We start from the raw sequence: 18,307 nt of genomic DNA on the forward strand, positions 1-18,307 counted from the left end.
CTGAAATTGTTCTGTACATAGGATAAGTGTGGTCAGAGTAAGACCCAGCTTACAGGGAGGTGCCCCTCCCACCGCTGTGCACAGAGGGCAGGGAAGGATGTATGGTATAGACTGGGGGGATAGCATAGATAGTGAATATTATAGTATGATTTTGGATTTACATATTTTTGTCAAGCTTCTGTTGTATATAATGTGTCTGCAATAGCAGACCTAACTCTTGTTTCTGTGAGTCCCTTCAATATGTTTATCCTTCATCACACAACTGCAAGACTCTAGGTTTGGCTGTTCATTCTCCTAATGCAATAGGGACTTCCTTGCAGTGTTGGGCCTGAGTTGCAAATCATTATCCGTAATAATAATCTTAACTCATATGGCCACTGGCTAGTCCCATTGAAATAAACAGGACTACTTGTATGAAAAAAAGTTAGCATGACTGGGCTTAGTCCTAGTCTTCTGCATGGCCCAATAAATTATAGAACTGGTTTGAGAAAAGAAATCCACTCTTTGCCACAAACAATAAAACTAAAAATGTATTGAGCTTTGTCCCTAAGGACACTACGGATGTAGACTGGCAAGCGTTGAAGACAGTAAAGTTATGGGCCTCTGAAGGAAAGCCACAGCTCCCAAACTCTTAAGACTATCCTACATGATCTTTAATAATTCCAGCCCAACCAATCTCAGTTGTTGCAAGAAGACATAAGTAAATAGATGGCTTCTTAGATCTAGTTCTGTAGCATACTCACTTGGTTTAAGATTATATTCTGAAGCAGAGGAAAATTTGTACAATGGCTTCAAATCTTCCTTTTTTTAATATAGCTTATCTGAAAACCAGTGGTGCTGCATATTTAAAATGACAAAGCCCTTGCAATGAAGAGCTGACTAGCTACATTTTCCTTGTTTGTTAAAATATAGACAGCATGGTATATAATTACTGAATAAGAAGTATTTATCGAGCTCTGTAAATGTGCATGGTGCCCCAAAAAACATGGAGGGCCAAATTTTACCCTCAAATATTTGTCCAATTCCTGCTAACATCAGAGCAGAATTTGGCCTTTGACGCACCATTTGGTACAATTTGATCCCTCAAAAGAAAAAAAAATGTTCTTCAGAAGCACCAGATATTAGTCATCTTTGGCAAGGATGAGGTAGCAGCATCCAGAAAGGGAGTAAACTCTGTATGAGGCAGAAAAATAATCCCCTTCAGGTGGATGGCAGAATGTTATCATGGAGCTCCCAGGAGCCCGCTACAACGTGTCAAAAGGAAGGCATTGGGGAACAGCTGCTTGATGTGATATGCTAACCAACAAAACATCCTTTTGACTGAAAAAGGCCATATCAAAAATGCCAGCTTACCACACTAACAGAGGTATAGAGACCTAGATTATTTACATCAGGGCATGGGAGACAACATAAACATGATATGGTGGACATGGAGCTACTGCATAGTCTAAGAATACTGATAAGTAATAATGGGTATGAATAGAGTAAGGGTCTGTCTACGCAGTACTTTGGAGTGAGCCTCCTACCCCAAGTCAACAGACTTGGGCTAGCGGGACTCATGCTTGCTCTTTAAAAATAGCTATGTAGACAGTTCTTTGAAGTTTACTCCTGGGGGAATTCTGAGCCACTGCGCAATGCAGGATTTGCAGAAATTAATGTTGTGTGCGCAGAATTTCCTTTTTTCTCCACAGAAATGGGCTGCAGAGATGTTGGCTGCCACTAGCTTGCAAATAGAAGACAAGGTCAGGGGGAGGGAACTGAAGGGTTCCTAGCAGTTGCAGTTCCCAGCACACCCTGAAGGAAGGAGTCAGCGGTGCGCAGGAAACTCTGTGCAAGCCTGAGACTCAGCTGCAGGCTGTTTCTTCCTCTGGATCCCTGGGCTCTAGGAGGGTAGGGTCTGTGAGTGTCTGGCTGGGAGTGGGGCAGCAGGGCTCTGGAGGATAGGGGGTGTGAGTGGCTGGGGCGGGGGGGTGTGTGGCTGGCCTCTGGGCAAGGCAGAGGGTGTGAGTGTCTGGACTGAGGGAGCCCCACAGCTTGGGGGGGGGGGGGCTGGCAGGGCTCTGCGGGGGAAGGGGAAGAGAAGCAGGAACTGGGTTGTCATAGGGGTTTCTTTAATTCTCTACTCCTGAAATTTTTGTGTGTGTCTATATTGTCACAGACATACGTGCTGACAGGTATTTTGAAATAAATTACCAAAATAATTGAAACTGGCATGATTATATAGTGTTATTTTGACAAATAAAATTTGCAGAATTTTAAAATATTGTGCACAGAATTTTTTATTTTTTTTAGTGCAGAATTCCCCCAGGAGTAGGAGTTGCAGCTCGGGCTGGAACTCTCTCTCTAAAGCCCACAACGACTCTTCCCTATGCCCCTCGCCCCCGGCTTCAGTTCCTGAGCTCCAGCCCAAGCCTCAACTTCAAAAGCACTGTCTATACGACTGTAAATGAAGATGGTTTATGGTTTTAAAGTCTGTATTCTCTAGCATTTTTTTCTAAATAAAATAATACTTTGCTTTAAGGAGGCTGTTTGGTTACAGGATACCAGTCATTGCTCCCTGAGGAAACAGAACTGCAGGGTCTGAGCCTATCAGATATGCTGACATAATCATGGTTAGTGCCAGGGGATGCAGTCCAAAGCCCAGTCTGAGTGTGGAAGAATCGTGTGATTTCACCCTAACACAGGTGATAGTTGGGGATTGGTCCTGCTTTGAGCAGGGGGTTGGACTAGATGACCTCCTGAGGTCCGTTCCAACCCTGATATTCTATGGTTCTGTGATTCTAGAGGCTTGGGACCCAAATGGGGTCCACTTGAAGAGACCAAGAGTGATCAGAGGTGCAATTGGCCTGGTAACTTTGTGCACCTGGAACTGAGGGAAACCGTACTGTGAAGTTACTTGGTGAGAACTGTGTTTAATTTTTAGAGGAGTTCAAAAAGAGATCAGACACATGAATAGATAACAAGGTTTACCACCTTCTGTGACACCTCTGGCCCTAGCCACTGAATGTCCCGAAACAGCATAGTGGAATAGACCAAGTAGGAACATTCTTATGTTTCTATTGTTCTAATGTACCAGTTCTTGCTTTCAGAAAATCTTGCCTTTTCAGAGTACTGAGAAGGGTGTGGTGTGTGTGACACCACTGTAAGGCTTAGGGACAGATTTTAAAAAGTGTTTTGGCACTTAGCGGATTTTCAAGAGTGCCTAGGCAACTATATTTGAATCATTAGATGCCTAAATATCTTTCAAAATCAGAGCTAGAAATAGAGCCGTGCCTTCCAGCTATGATCAGCCAGTGAGCTCTGGTGGTGTGATATAATGCTTGTACAGGAAGACACAGAGTTATAGGTTGGGTGAGTGAATTTCTGAAAAAACAGTTGGAACCAGAATTAGCTGGTTTTCTCATGCCATTTAATTCAACTGAGTTTAAATGACTTTTTTTTTTATTATTCAAATAAAATTTAGCTTTCTAGTTTTTTGTCTCAGGACTTAAGTGCTATGGCAGGGGTCAGCAACCTTTCAGAAGTGGTGTGCCGAGTCTTCATTTATTCACTCTAATTTAAGGTTTCGCGTGCCAGTAATACATTTTAACGTTTTTAGAAGGTCTCTTTCTATAAGTCTGTAATATATGACTAAACTATTGTTGTATGTAAAGTAACTAAGGTTTTTAAAATCTTTAAGAAGCTTCATTTAAAATTAAATTAAAATGCAGAGCCCTCCGGACCAGTGGCCAGGACCCAGGCAGTGTGAGTGCCACTGAAAATCAGGTCGTGTGCTGCCTTTGGCACGCGTGCCATAGGTTGCCTACCCCTGTGCTATGGTAAAAAAAATATAGAAATGGATCTGCTTCTTCTATCATCTAGCCAACAGAGGATCGAAACAAAATGAAGATTATCTGCTACCAGTGGACAAAACAATGACAGGAAACAGTTGCTTATGACCCTGTAATATTATGTTGCATATCATTCTTTGTACTTGTAAGCACTTTATATTCCTAGATCTCATAGTGCTTTACAAACAAGGGTATATATCCTTATCCCCACTTTTACAGATGGGGAAACTGAGGCATGGAGGTCAAGGGATTTGGAAGGAGGAGATCCTGTACAGAGTTGGGATTTAGAGCGCTGTTCTCCGACTCCCAGGCCAGCATTGAACCCACTGGATCATGCTGCCGTATAAGCATAAAAGCCAACTTAAATCTAAAAGTTTGTCACGTATTATGGAACCACTTCTTTCTTACACGTTTTGACTTCCAAAGCAGTTCATTTTATTTGAGGAGGGAGCCACCTCATCCAAATGGGTAATCTTGTACTTCATGAGCAATAAGGGCAGTAGGATGTAAGCAAAGGCCAAGGGACTAGGAGAAAAGTTTGCTTGCTTTTTTTTTTAAATTTGTTAGCTAACGGTTTTACTAACTCCTTTGAGAACCCTGGCATAGACATGGCAAGTTGTATTTTAACATGTAGCTAGTCAGGGTGAACCCAGGAGAGGAGTCTAGCATTCATTTAAGCTGACTAACACACGTTTAAATACAACATGACTACAGTGTAGCCTTTTTAAAAGGCCCTTGACTTCTTGAGATGCAACTGATACAATTTAATAGTATTTTTTTCCCAGATGCTGGTGTTTACTAGTATTGATAATGGTAGGTGGCTCCTCCTGACCTTCACTGCCTATCTCTGATGGGGATGAGTGTGCTGCCATTGCCCACCATCCATTCACTTTTTACTCAAAGTTCTGTCCACTCCAAATGACTTATGATGCTTGTATTCTACCATTCCATCCTATTGCACAGATCCACAATCCCGCAGAGAGGCTATGGAGAGGAGGGGAAGCAGTACTTGTGCAGTCTTTATCCCTTTGCATTTCATGAAATCCAAACTATTAAAAAGCTGTGCCCCTTGCTTTTTGAAATCTAACTTTTAGTTGATTTTACCATCCCATTAGGTGCAATTGCACTCCATAGACCCCCTAATAATCTCACAAGATTCAGCATTACTCAACTGTAGGGTTTTCTATGTAGTTGATGTTCAGCATCCTATTATTTGAGTGCCTTTTTGGTAGGCAGTTGCTGAGATGCAAATGCACAAATAAGACTTGCCTAATTCAGAATTTTTAAGTGTATGAACTGGTGTTCTCATTAATTGGTTTGGTTCTTTGCTATGAACCATTTATATAATTCATTCTTTACTTACATAATTATGTCTTTGTTTTGTACTTTGTTTCGTACTTCACATGTGTAACTGATATTCAGCATGCCAATGGTTTAATTATGCTATTTGAATTTCACAGAGTGAAGTCCTCATAGTCATTTAGGTGTTTGCTTGCTACTTGACTGAGTACCTAAAGTTTACTACTTAATGTGATGGCTCATAAGATTGAGGCCAAAGTTTTTATACAATCCCTCTCCCACCCACCCCCTGTGTTCCCTCTCATTTTCCCCACATATGTGCAGAATGAATTTTGTTATGTGCACCAATATGAAGGTGATGTGTGACACATCACCTTCATATTGGTGCACATAACAAAATTCATTGGATGGGTGTGGAGCTGAGGGGTTTGGAGTGCGGGAGGGGGCCCAGGGCTGGGGCAGAGGGTTGGGGTGCAGGGTTGTGAGGGCTCTGGGATGGGGATGAAGGGTTTGGGGTGCAGGAGGGTTCTCTGGGGCTATGGCAGGGATAGAGGACTCCCCCCAGCTTTCTCTTCCCATTACAGCACCTGGGCTGGGGGGAAGAGGCATCTCTCCCCACTGCAGCAGCTCCAGGGCTGGGGCCATGGGATAGGTGCCCCTCCCCTGGCTATGGCAGGGCTGGTGCTGAGTTGGGGGAGCGTTGCCCCCATAGCTGCCAACTCTGTGGGTGCTCCAGAGCTGGAGCACCCACAGGAAAAATTAGTGGGTGCTGCTGATGAGCAGCATCCATCAGCAAACAAGCTCCCCCCACCTCCCCAGCACCTCTCACCTTCCAGCAAGCCCCACTGACCAGCTCCTCTCCTCCCTCCCAGCACCTCCTGTGCCGGCAGCCCTGCTAACCAACTCCTCTCTCTCCCTCCCAGTGCCTCTGGTCTGCTGCAAACAGCTGTTTCACAGTGTGTAGGAAGCTCTGGATGGGAGGGGGGATGGGGTACGCTCAGGGGAGAAGGACTTAGGGGAAGGGCCTGAGCACCATCTGGCTAGAGGGGAAGTCAGCACCTATGGTGTGCCCCTTCCTTGGCTGTGACAGGTCAGCTGAGTGGGTTCCCTGAGTGCCTGCAACATGCTAGAATCATAGAATATCAGGGTTGGAAGGGGCCTCAGGAGGTCATTTAGTCCAACCCTCTGCTCAAAGCAGGACCAATCCCCAGACAGATTTTTGCCCAAATCCCTAAATGGCCCCCTCAAGGATTGAACTCACAACCATTGGTTTAGCAGGCCAATGCTCAAACCACTGAACTATGCCTCCCACATAGGCTGCTGTGCACTTTACAGGGAACTTAGCCCCGCCCCCAATCATCCACTTCTCACCCGCAAATGCCTGTATATTATATTTACTCATCATTTAACTTGTATATTTGATTTTTATGCTCCATGGGGCAGGAAACTTGTTTCACTTTATGCCTATAAAGTGCCATGCACATCTATGGCCTTTATACAAATAAATATTTTCTGATTGGGACATTGCCACCATTATGGTAGATCTCATCAGATGTCAGTACTAATGCACCTGAAATCCAGAGCACCTCTTAATACTTGAATCTGATCCAGCTGTAGTTAGATGGAGTCTTTCCACTGATTTCAATGGAAGTTGGATTAGGTCTTATATTGAACGCAGAATTTTAATTTTTTTTAAATTCTCCATATTTTATTTGCCAAAATAACACAATATAATCATACCAGTTTCAATTTTTGGTAATTTATTTCACAGTACGTGTCAGCAAGTATGTCTGTAACAATACAGACAACAAAAAAGATTCAGGAAATATTTTTTGACAAATAGATTCCTTACTAGGTATATTAATACAGAACCCGGAATTATAATTCATTTAAACTACACTACAGAATTGTATTTCCCGCACCCCTCAGAAGCAGTACAAAGGCTTGGGGCAGTAGAGGTAACAGAGGAGTTGAGGGAGAGGGAAGTAAATTGTTGGAAAGGAGCCTGTGTGTGAACTTGGAGGGCTGTTGGGTATGGGTGGGAACAGTATGAAACAGGTTTTTTGGGGGGCAGGATTGTTAGAGAGCATCCCCCATGCAGACCCTGGCTGATTCCTAGCCTCTCCCATTCAGTCAGGCACATCTGACCCTGTCCCCATGTGTTCCTGCACATGTGTCCTTGTAGCCCCTGTCGACATATGTCCCGACACCCACTCCCCCCTGTCCCTGTGTGGCTCTGTACCCCTCTCCCGTCCCTATCTGGCCCTGCATCCCCACTCAGCCACCCTCGTCCCCATGTAGCTCTGCGCCCACTCCCCCATCACCATGTGGCCCTGCTCCTCCACTCCCATTTAGCCCCTGACCCAATCTGTCCTCCCCCACTAGCCCTTATGAGCCCCTGTCTGACAACCCCCAGCACCCCATGCTGTCTGTTTCCCCCAGCCCTTGTCTCCTGACCTGGCCTGCAGGGCCAGCTCTAGGTTTTTTGCCTCCCCAAGCAACACCACCACCACCACCACCAAAAACCCTCTGAAAGCGCAACTGCTGAAGCCAAAAAAAAAAAAATCTCCCAAAATGCCACTCCTGGAATTATGCTGCCCCAAGCACCTGCTTGGTTTGCTGGTGCCTAGAGCCAGTCCTGCTGGCTTGACAGGTGCTGCGAAGAAGGCAGGCTCTTTCTCTTCCCTCGCTGGCCGGGAGCTGTTGCTGTGTTCTATTGCAGAAGGCATAACTGCAGAAGTTATTTTCTGCTGTGAGCTGCTGCTGTTCTTGCACCACAGTGCCCTGTGATGGGCAAAAGGCAGAACTGAAGCAACATTTCCGCACAAGCTTATTTCTGCTCAAAAACTTAAAAATGTGTGGCTCATTAATTATGCATGTGGAGTAGCACAGAATTCCTCCTGGAGTATAATTTTACTGAATTATATGCAAATTGGGGGACTTGGATAAAACTACCTAAGCACACTTAGATTTGTGACTTCTAATCAAGACTTGAAGCCAGGTTTCTAGAGATGACATAGTGAATTGTTGTATTGCACAAAACATACCCTGCTTCTCCTACACCCCCCACACGGAGTCACTGCCAGCTTCCCCGTTGCACCCTGACTTGCCCCACAACTGTCCCTTTTCCCCAAAACTGGGCTGCATCCCCTTCCCTCCCCAGAGTGCAGGGGGGCAGTTTCTGGGCATTTCCACTGGCAGGGGGTGTGGCAGCCAGCACTGACAAGCCCCCCTGTCACCGCCCGCCCTGCTCCCAGGGACCACAGACAACCAACCCCCACCATGAAGAGCAGGGTCAAGACAGTGCCCAGGAGCCCCTGGGCATCATGTTCACTGGGGGGCTGCCCCCAGCTCCCTACCACTCCAGGAGAGTGGGGGAGACTCAGGGGTCGGGGGAGCCAGGAGCTCAGCGGGATTAATGCCGGGAACCCTCTCCCTGCACCAGACCATATCCTTGCTTGGGGTTTCTTTTTGGTCTACCTAGACCACTTCAGCTGGGGTGGCTGGTAACATGGTGTGGGGCATTCTGGGACTAGTACTGCAGCTGGCAGCACAGGTCCTAGACCCCAGCGGAACACAGTGGCGTGCGTTCCCAGTCCCTTTTGCACCTGCACACTGTGCTTCCCAGGCTGCTGAGTGTTTCAGTTGGTGCAGGGAAGTTGCTGACTCTTCACATTGCTGGGCTGTGGCCCAGGCTGAATTAACCCTTTGTGGGCTCCTTCCAAGTGTGGGCTTGGACCCACAGTGCCACCGGAGCCATGGTAAACCTAGTACTGAGTACACTAAATACCACAAGAACTACTATGTGGGTGAAACAAAACAATCACTGCACTGACAGAAAAATGATAAAAGATAAAAACACCATATCACCTGTTGATGAACACTTCACTGAATGATCACTCCATATGTGACCCCTGTCATCATCCTCAGAGGAAACCTGCACAACACCTTCAAAAGACAGGCCTGGAAGCTTAAATTGGTAGCGTTGCTAGACACTAAAAATCACAGACCCGAAAACAGTGAATTTATGGTTTATTACAACAATCTGTAACCTATTAACCGTCTGTCCTGTGATTGCACAGGTGTTAACTACCCACTTCACCTTGAATGGTTTCTTGCAACATGTGTTAACTCTTTATGCTGAACAATCTATTTCACCTTGTCTTTGGCTGTGACACTGAGTACATTTCCCTGACCTGAAGAAGAGCTCTGTATAAACTCAGAGCTTCTCTCTCTCACCAACAGAAGTTGGTCCAATAAAAGATTCTACCTTACCCATCTTATCTTTGTTACCTTCATAGTTTGCAGGCAGATATCAAAGCTGATACATAACTATTTATTTGTTTTTAAAAGCAGGGTAATTCCTACACTTAATGGGGATTTGTTTTGTGTTTAGGCTGGTAAAGTACATATCCCAATCATGGAAACCATAAAAAACAGGGAAATAAGCAGTTAAGTCTTTGAACATAAGAACGGCCATACTGGGTCAGACCAAAGGTCCATCTAGCACAGTGTCTTGTCTTCCAACAGTGGCCACTGCCAGGTGCCACAGAGGGAATTAACAGAACAGGTAATCATCAAGTGATTCATCCCCTGCCACCCATTCCCAGCTTCTGGCAAGCAAAGACTAGGGACACCATCCCTGCCCAACCTGGCTAATAGCCACTGATGAACCTATACTGCGTGAACTTATCTAGTTGAACGCTCCATCTACACTCAACTCCTTAATTCCCCTTTACAACCTTGATTGCTTCTGTTCCACTACTCTTATCTGTAGCACGCTTCCTGAACAACCTGTGAGCAGTCTTAACTCTTACTATTCTTATTGCTTAAAAAGTCATCTGTTTTGATGACTGATATCAGGATGGTGTGGCTTTCATAAATCCTATGTACAACAGATCTGTATGTGGCTTTGTATTTGTGTGTAAGTGAGGCCTGGAATAAAATTGCAAATGGTGGTTGAGATGTATTTGTATTATGTGAATGGATGATCTGTGTTGGCAATCTAAATTAAGTAGTTTCTGTGTAGAAACTTGCATTTGCGATTTGGCATATTAGTTATGCTCAGAGTTGTGGTTGAGGGTGCAAATATGTTGGGAGGATGGTAGATGATGAACAGGGGAATTGAGTATAGATGGATTGTTGAACAACTACTGGTACTTATTTTGTCACATGTGGTTTACATTTGTAGTTATGTAGTCTAGCAATGGTAACTTTACATTTAATTTTATTTTGTTAGTCTAGGGAGAGTTAATTGTAGTCTGATCGCTGTATTACATTAGATAAGTGTACTCCTAACCAAGCCTGTAAGAATTTGTTTAGGAAAGCATCTTTTTAAATGCTTTAACTTTGACTGTTCCAGGGAAAACAGAATGAAGGAAATCATGTCTAATAACAACACAACCAATATATCTCAAGCAAGAAAAGCTGTGGAGCAGTTAAAAATGGAAGCATACATGGACAGGATAAAGGTAAATTGAGTCAATGTTGTTCTGAAATTGCCCTTTACTTTTGTGTAGTAAAATTTCACCTTCAGTAGTTCAGAAAATCCTTAACTGAGTACTCTGCAATGTGGTATATGAAATAATGTTCAAAGAATAATTACATGAAAAAACAGTGGTTTATAATTGATTCCGTCTGACTTTAAGCAGGGTACTTCTCAAAGGACTGATGCCCAGACTCTTTATTTTTTTTTTTTGGTGGGCAGTGTACATCAGCAAATAATAACAGGTGAAAAAAAGTACTTGCATCTCTAACTACCTGGTCCGCACCCACAATCAGGTGGTTTGAGGCACAGGTACTCAGATTTGCTCCTGCAGTTAAATGTAGGTGCATTATCCTAACCTGGCAGGAAGAAAGACAAGATTCAAGGGATGTGGGTTAATTAGGCCACGACTTTATTAACTCATCTGGGAAATATTCATCAATAAATCATATAGTGTAGGTCGTCATTCTTTCCTTGATCATTCTCACCTATTTGGAAGGGCTGTCGTCAGCTCTACCCAACCCGCCCATTGCTTGCACCCCACCACCCTCCGCTCTATGAAGGTGAAAGGAGGTGGGGGGGTCGTCTCATTGCTGTACTATACGTTAGGAATGCCAGCTCCCTTCCCCCAGATTCCCAACTCCAATTTATCAGGGAACTGGACCCCTTATGGAATGAGGACCTGCACTGGATAGCTGATAAGTCACAAGAACGTGACCTGCCCTCATTAAATACCCCACTGGGGCCCTGACCTGCTGTAAGGAAGGCGAAAAAACATCCTGCCCGAGCCAATCTGCCAGTGAGTGAAAAATGCCTTCTCAGCCCCAAAGAAAAAAGCAACTAGTGCAGTGCCCACAACCGATCATAAAACTCAGAGCTGCTTTGATCCCATGGATGGGGAGGGTGAGTGCTCCTGGTCCATGGTGAGAGAGATTGTCTGGAGCAGTGGTTCTCAAATTTTTGTACTGGTGACCCCTTTCACATAGCAAGCCTCTGAGTGTGACTCCCCTTATAAATTAAAAACACTTTTTAATATATTTAACACCATTATAAATGCTGGAGGCAAAGCGGGGTTTAGGGTGGAGGCTGACAGCTTGCGACCCCCCCATGTAATAACCTCACGACTCCTGAGGGGTCCCAGCCCCCATTTTGAGAACCCCTGGTCTGGAGAGAACCGTCTATAAATACCTTCCCTCCTACAATACACAAGACGGTTGGCATCCCACCTGAGTCAGCCTCATACAGTTGCCCTTGGCTCAGGTAACTGTCCTCTTTGCACTCACCTCGTAATCAATTGGGCGGGGGGGCTTAAAGGAGCCACAAGCCCTTTTCTTCCTGATGGCAGGACAAAGCCCAACGGCATTTGGGTTGAGGTGAAAGCAGTTTCTGCAGTTGCAGATTGCACCAATAGTAAAGGAGGCTGTCCTTTAGAACATTTTGGCCCTTAGAATTTGCATCACTCTTGTAAATCACTGTTCTGTCATTCTGTGTTACCACTGAACATAGATGAAACACAAAATACACAATCAATTTCACCTTTATTTTGTTCAGTCGAGTTGTCATTGCGCTAGGGAATTAAGTTGAATGATGCATTTTGGCTTCTCCAGATTTGTCTGCATCTGATATTTGAGGACATCTTTTTGTGGGTTAAATATTATACCTTTAACTGTATTTGTTAAGTATGTGGGGTGAAGAGATTATATTCGTTAGAAATTTTCATATTTTTTTAACTAAAAAGTGTAGAATTATTACTCTTCATTTCTCCCTATGTCTTCCGTTAGGCCAAGATTTTAAAAGGTGACAAGTTGGGCATCCAGAATCACTAGTCACCTTAGAAGGGCCTGGTTTTTCAAGGGCATGTACTCAGCACTCTGAAAATCAGCTTCCTTTTAAGATGTCATGTTGCACACACAGTCACTAATCGCTATGTCTGAAAAACATATCCTTCAGTCAATAAAGGATGAGAGGGAAGAGAGAGGAGTGTTTTTAAGCAAGTCCACTTCAGTTTAATTAATTTTTTCTCCAACCAACCATTTTACAAATTTCATCATACATTTTGTACGTTTCTTATGTTCCTCATGTGCAAGAGTACAATAAATGTTTGCATTGCAAGAAGTTAATTTTAATAGGCTTTAATTTCTTAAATATGCAACCTGCACTTGAATAGAATATTTTTAAATAATCCATTGGGTAAGTGAGGGTTACTTTTTCTGTTTAGTTATTGCATAGCATGATCTAGAATAATCTTAGTATTGCTAGCATATAGCTTTCCTATAATCAGTAATATTTATTTACCCTTCACATGGAATGGTGATACCTGGAAAATATTTGTATATACATATTTTCCCTATATTTTTGTAAAGACCTAAAGCAAATGCTTAATGTCTAGCTCCCATTCCAGAAAAATTTACAGAGATGTTAAAGATGTTGTTTCTTACTAATTGATAAGTATTATAAAGAAGATAGTTATCAATTATTCTCCATGTCCGCTATAGGTAGGACAAGAAGTTATTGGTGTAATCTGCAGCAAAGGAGATCTTAGGTTTGGTATTAGGAAAAACTTTCTAACTACAAGAGTAGTTAAGCTCTGGAATAGGCTTCCAAGAGAGGTTGTAGAATCCCCATCACTGGAGGTTTTAAGAACATCTTGGACAAACACGTGTCAAGAATGGTCTAAGTTTACTTGGTCCTGCCTCAATTCAGGGTGTCAGACCAGAGTGTAGGTGGTGTGACTTAGTGGTCAGAACAGGAATCTGTCCTAATGGCTGTGGCAAAATCAGAGGACAAGATAATGGTTGGAGTTGAAAGTCAGAACAGAACCAAAGGGCAGAGCTGGAGTCATGGTCAGTAGACAAGCCAGTGGTTGGAGACAGGAGTTCTGAAGAAGGAAGGGACTAAGGCTGTAGTGGGGGCAGGCATCAGTTGGAGCAAGGGCTGGTACAGGAAGCAGGTCTGGTGCAGCTGTGAGGATGGAACACATTGAGCAGTCACTGTGCTGCTGTTGCTGAAAGGCTTAAAGGATGATCTAATCTCTTGGCCCCTCTGTCCAGTCAGGGAGCACAGTCACTTAGTGAGGGGTTTTTTGGCCCAGCCAAGCTCATTTGGTTGCCACACAACCATGCCCAGAGCCAGCTGAGTTCCTGACACATGGGGATGGACTTGATGACTTCTCAAGGTCCCTTCCAGACATTTCTATGAGTTTGTGAAGTACCATAATCATGTGTGTTCTTTAGTAATATAGACCAATATCCACTAACACATAAGAGACTTTTAAAACAGTATTTTTAACCCTACACATAGTGGGAGGTTTATCATATGTCAATCTGCCTCTTGTTCTTTCCTTTTTCAAGCAATTTGCCCTTGCCACATTGGACGCCATAGTATCTGAGGGATATACAAAATCTAAATTATACACACAAGGATCTCTGACTCTTTCCATCTCCAAATTTGAGCGCTTTTCACTTGCTGTGGGAAAGCTACAGTAGAACAAAGTGATTGTTGAGGAAATTTGGGTCCATCACTTTAACCACCATATTTGAGAAGGAGTCTCTCCAATCCATGCACTTCTACAGGAAGAGCTTGAATGCACTGATAAAGCATATAAAATGTCTCAGTATGAATACATATTCATTGGTTAACTCAAGAAAGATCAGAGGCGCAGCACAGAACTCAAAGCCCATGGGGAAGAGGATCTAACATGGCTTTTTATGCTCTCCCAGTTCTAGGCTTCTCTGGGGGCTAAGTGACCCACCATAATTTAGACATCCCTATGGAGCTAAATTATGACATCCTTCTAAGGCTGCCCTATAGGTTGCAATGCTGTCTGGAATCCTAGCTGCAGGACCACCTTTGATGCACCTTTCACACCTCCTTTGTCAGGGCTTGCAAGGGATTCTTAGATGGCTGCCTCACAGCTGTCTTCCTCAGTTCCTGTGCGGGGGGAATTCTCTTGGCCAATTTGGGGGTCTAAAGAACTTTTTAAGTTGCTCTTGCCCCCTTACCTGACATACAGGGGATGGAGTCAGAGTGAGAATCTCACCCATAGTTTTTACCCACTCTGTCCCGCAAATAGTACAATGAATTTACTGCAGGACTAGATGGAAGAAGCACAGCAGCCAAGCTGTTGTTCAAATACACATTTGAAATAATTGCAAAATGAATACAAGGGAATCATGTTTTGCAGTTTAAAAAAAAACACAATAAAACCTACTACCCTAGAATTTATACCATTCTCAAATGTAGTCATTAAGAAGCTGAAAAGTTCTTGTTTAATTTTCTGAATTGCTACATTTAATCTGTAAGTCTTCAAAGCACTCATTTAAAAGTTACAGTATCTTTGGATGTGATGACTTCCCCAGAATTAAAGTGACACTCCAGCGCATTACAACAACAAAAAGTTAAGACAGTTATTTAAGTTATAAAGCCAAGCACTGTTAGATAATGCCAGTTACAAGATTACCCATGCAACCTTAACTTGGCCTCCTTGTGAATCCATCCTATGCACTAAATGAGGCAGGGTACCTGTGGGAGAAAAAATATGTGATTGTGTATTTAAAAACTGAATTAGAAAGAAAATACTACTTATATGTACATGATGCAATGTCATACAGGCATTCTAGTAATTACTGAGTGAATAAAGGCACTCTTGCGTTTAGGTAAATAGTCAGAATATCAATTATCACTAGTGCTTTTATTTTATCTAAAGCTATTCACCAATCATTGGAAACTGCTTACGCAAAGTTCCACTGAAAACTATATAAACACAACTTTAATTATATTTCACCTCTTTATTACATGATGATGAAATTGTCATGAATACATGTACATTCATATTTGCATTTCATTTAATGAAAATCTGTTTGTTCTCGTGTATCTGCACTAAGATCTCTGTTTTTCAAAAACTCAGTTTTCAGTTGGCTTTTTTCCCCCTCTAAAACATAATTTCATTTACTAGGTATTATCTTAAAACAGCTACTACAGCACCAAACTACAGCTTAGCTATTGATAAGGACTTGTTCGGGGAAATTAGTAGGGACAACGTAATGTGTTAGAAGTATAAAGTAATGCTCTGTAACTAAATATAAAACAACAAAGGCAGAAGGGAAATGAGGCTGCTTTGTTGTTAGTTTAATTATGGACAGCTGAGGCAGGCCTAAGGCCCAGGTAACTTAAAAGCCTAATCATTTGTTCTCCACTTGCATTTTGGTACCTGATCTAATGTCAAACTAAACAGAAATTTGTATCATAGCAGTGTATAAGGTGCTGAAAAACCAGTGGCTCCAAGTCTTTCATGGCAACCGTATTAGCTTAATAGCCTAAAGTTGACTTGCAAAGGAGAAAACAGTTGAGTTTGTGCCTTATTTTTATGATCAAAGAAAACTTGAAAAGGGATGTTAAGAGGTTGGGGACATGAGCTCAATTTAAAGGGTTTCTTCTGCCTGCTCTTTCTTTTTTTTTTTTTTTTTTTTTTTTTTTTTTTTTTTTTTTAAACCTTAGAAATAGCAGACATTACAAATCTGGTCTATCCTGTCTTTACTGAAAGACTCATTGGTAGCCTCAAGATGTGAATTTAGAGCAGTAGTTCTCAAACTTTTGTACTGGTGACCTATTTCACTTAGCAAGCCTCTGAGTGCGACCCCCCCCCTTATAAATTAAAAACACTTTTTAATATATTTAACACCATTATAAATGCTGGAGGCAAAGTGGGGTTTGGGGTGGAGACTGACAGCTCGTGACCCCCCATGCAATAACCTCTCAACCCCCTGAGGGGTCCCGACTCCCAGTTTGAGAACCCCTGATTTGGAGCTCTTGCAGATCTTTACTTAAGAGGTAGCAGTGCTGAATCTTAAAGATGTTGTTTTTCCCAAGTGTTTCTTAACTATTTAAGTTAAATAGACATTAACAAAAAACAAGTGGTTTTTAAATAGTTTGAATAAAAATTGCTTCACTATCTGATCTGTCTTCCAGAGTAGATAAGACCTGAATTTCTAATGAGAAGAAAAAAAGGAAGGAATATGTTTTTTCTTAAAATAAACTTTCTAGATCACCTTCATGCATCATAAAGAAACAAAAAGGGCTCCATTGCACATCACCTTGTCTGTGGCTGCCTCACATGCTGTAACCAGCAGAGGTTATGTGAGCCTGCTCATATCAAAGATTTGTGGTCCTAAAAGTTGCATTTGGAGGTCTCCATACTCCACTGCAGCTTAAATTGTTCATAACTGATTAGAAAGCAAGCACCGTGGCCCATCAGAGAAGCAAGCAGTGCCAGTGCACTGGAGTCCAACAAGGAAGCTCATTAAAGAGAGGGAGAGACAAGACTTCTACTAGTCATAAAAGCTGGAAGCATCAATACTGGTACATGTACCAGTGTCTGGGGGAATGCTGTTGTTGATGGCATATGATAAGCTTGAAGAATGAGTTACAGTAGAAGAATAGTAAACTGAGTTTGGTGTCGTCTGACTACAGAAGGTGAGGATCGATCCCACAGCATGGAATCAGGATGCTGATATAGGTAATGGCTCCTACCTAGGAGATGTCCCAAGAACAACTACTGGTGCCTATGGAAGATGCTGATTCCTGCTAACCGGGAAGGTCATCGAAATTGAGAGAGGTTAAGAGAATGTAGTGCTGCAGCTGGCTGCACCATAATTGTCCCATGAATAGAGGCTCTGAGTTCTGTTTGATCTTCTCACCTTCATGAGTAGAAAAATTCAGCAAGAAAGAATGCTGAAACACTTAAGTATCATACTGTATCAGCTATTACTTTGTTTCCTTTTTTTCAAAAGGAAGTAGAAAATACCCCTAACTGGCTTTGAATAATGTTATGAGATAAGCGGTGGGGTTGCTGAGAAATGTGTGTGGATCTGTTGATTTTTTTGGATGCAAAGGAATAAGCGGAGTGGGTGTCATAGCAATGATAGTAATTAGTCACAATCTATGACAAGGCAGATGACATAGTAATTGCAGCATTTTTCCTTGTCATTTGAAGCTTATAATTATAGTACAGCTAGCTAACAGGATTACATTCTAACTTGGGCTGTTTTAATCACCTCTGTTGTTCTGAAATGTAATGGTAAAATTCCACAGTCCTCGTGAGGCTGCCAGTTGTTTTCAGCATCACAACTATTTGATAACTTTGACAACTACGTACTCCCTTTATCCTAAGGAGAGTAGAAAAGCATGATATGTAAAATGAGAGATTGGGCAAATACATATTTTAATACAGTAAAAAAGAGGAGGTGTTAAGGAAGCACTCCTGTTGTTAACTTTGTTAGACTTCTGTTTGACTGATTAATTCTGATTATTTTAGCCATTTCTGCGGCAGATGTAAATGAATTTTTATGAAACAGAAGCCACAGTTTTATTGGGGAAATAGAGAAGGATGTGATGCAAATCATTTGTTAGGTTCATTTGATTTTTTTTATATTGATAAAAGTAGTCCTGAGCCATGCAGCATTGAACAGAAACTGCCAAGCAGCATTCAGCTTGAATATTTTAAGGTGAGCAACTGTTATTAAAGTTTAAAATCTTGTCCTTTGTTTAACATTTCCTGTATTTGAAATATGATAATAACACAGTACGTTACATACAAAAATAAGGCACAGCAGGGTATGCATTAGTAAGCTGTTGCAGCACACCTCTTTGGTGTTGACAAATATGTCCGTAACCTATAAAAGCTCACCCTGATGTG

The 18,307-nt window shown here is 42.5% G+C and overlaps 1 protein-coding gene across 3 annotated transcripts in view; it reads left to right on the forward strand.

Annotated features, from left to right (window-relative positions):
* GNG4 (G protein subunit gamma 4) overlaps positions 1-18,307 on the forward strand; it is a 32,557-nt gene that overhangs the window by 8,440 nt on the left and 5,810 nt on the right. For all 3 annotated transcript variants that reach the window (XM_039532527.1, XM_039532526.1, XM_039532528.1), the window contains one exon: positions 10,492-10,600. In XM_039532527.1, coding sequence (XP_039388461.1) covers positions 10,502-10,600 — 99 coding nt within the window. In that variant the 5' untranslated portion in view covers positions 10,492-10,501. The remainder of the gene's footprint in view (positions 1-10,491; positions 10,601-18,307) is intronic.

Source organism: Mauremys reevesii, linkage group 3, assembly GCF_016161935.1.
Source record: "Mauremys reevesii isolate NIE-2019 linkage group 3, ASM1616193v1, whole genome shotgun sequence".
Classification (NCBI taxonomy): Eukaryota; Metazoa; Chordata; order Testudines; family Geoemydidae; genus Mauremys; species Mauremys reevesii.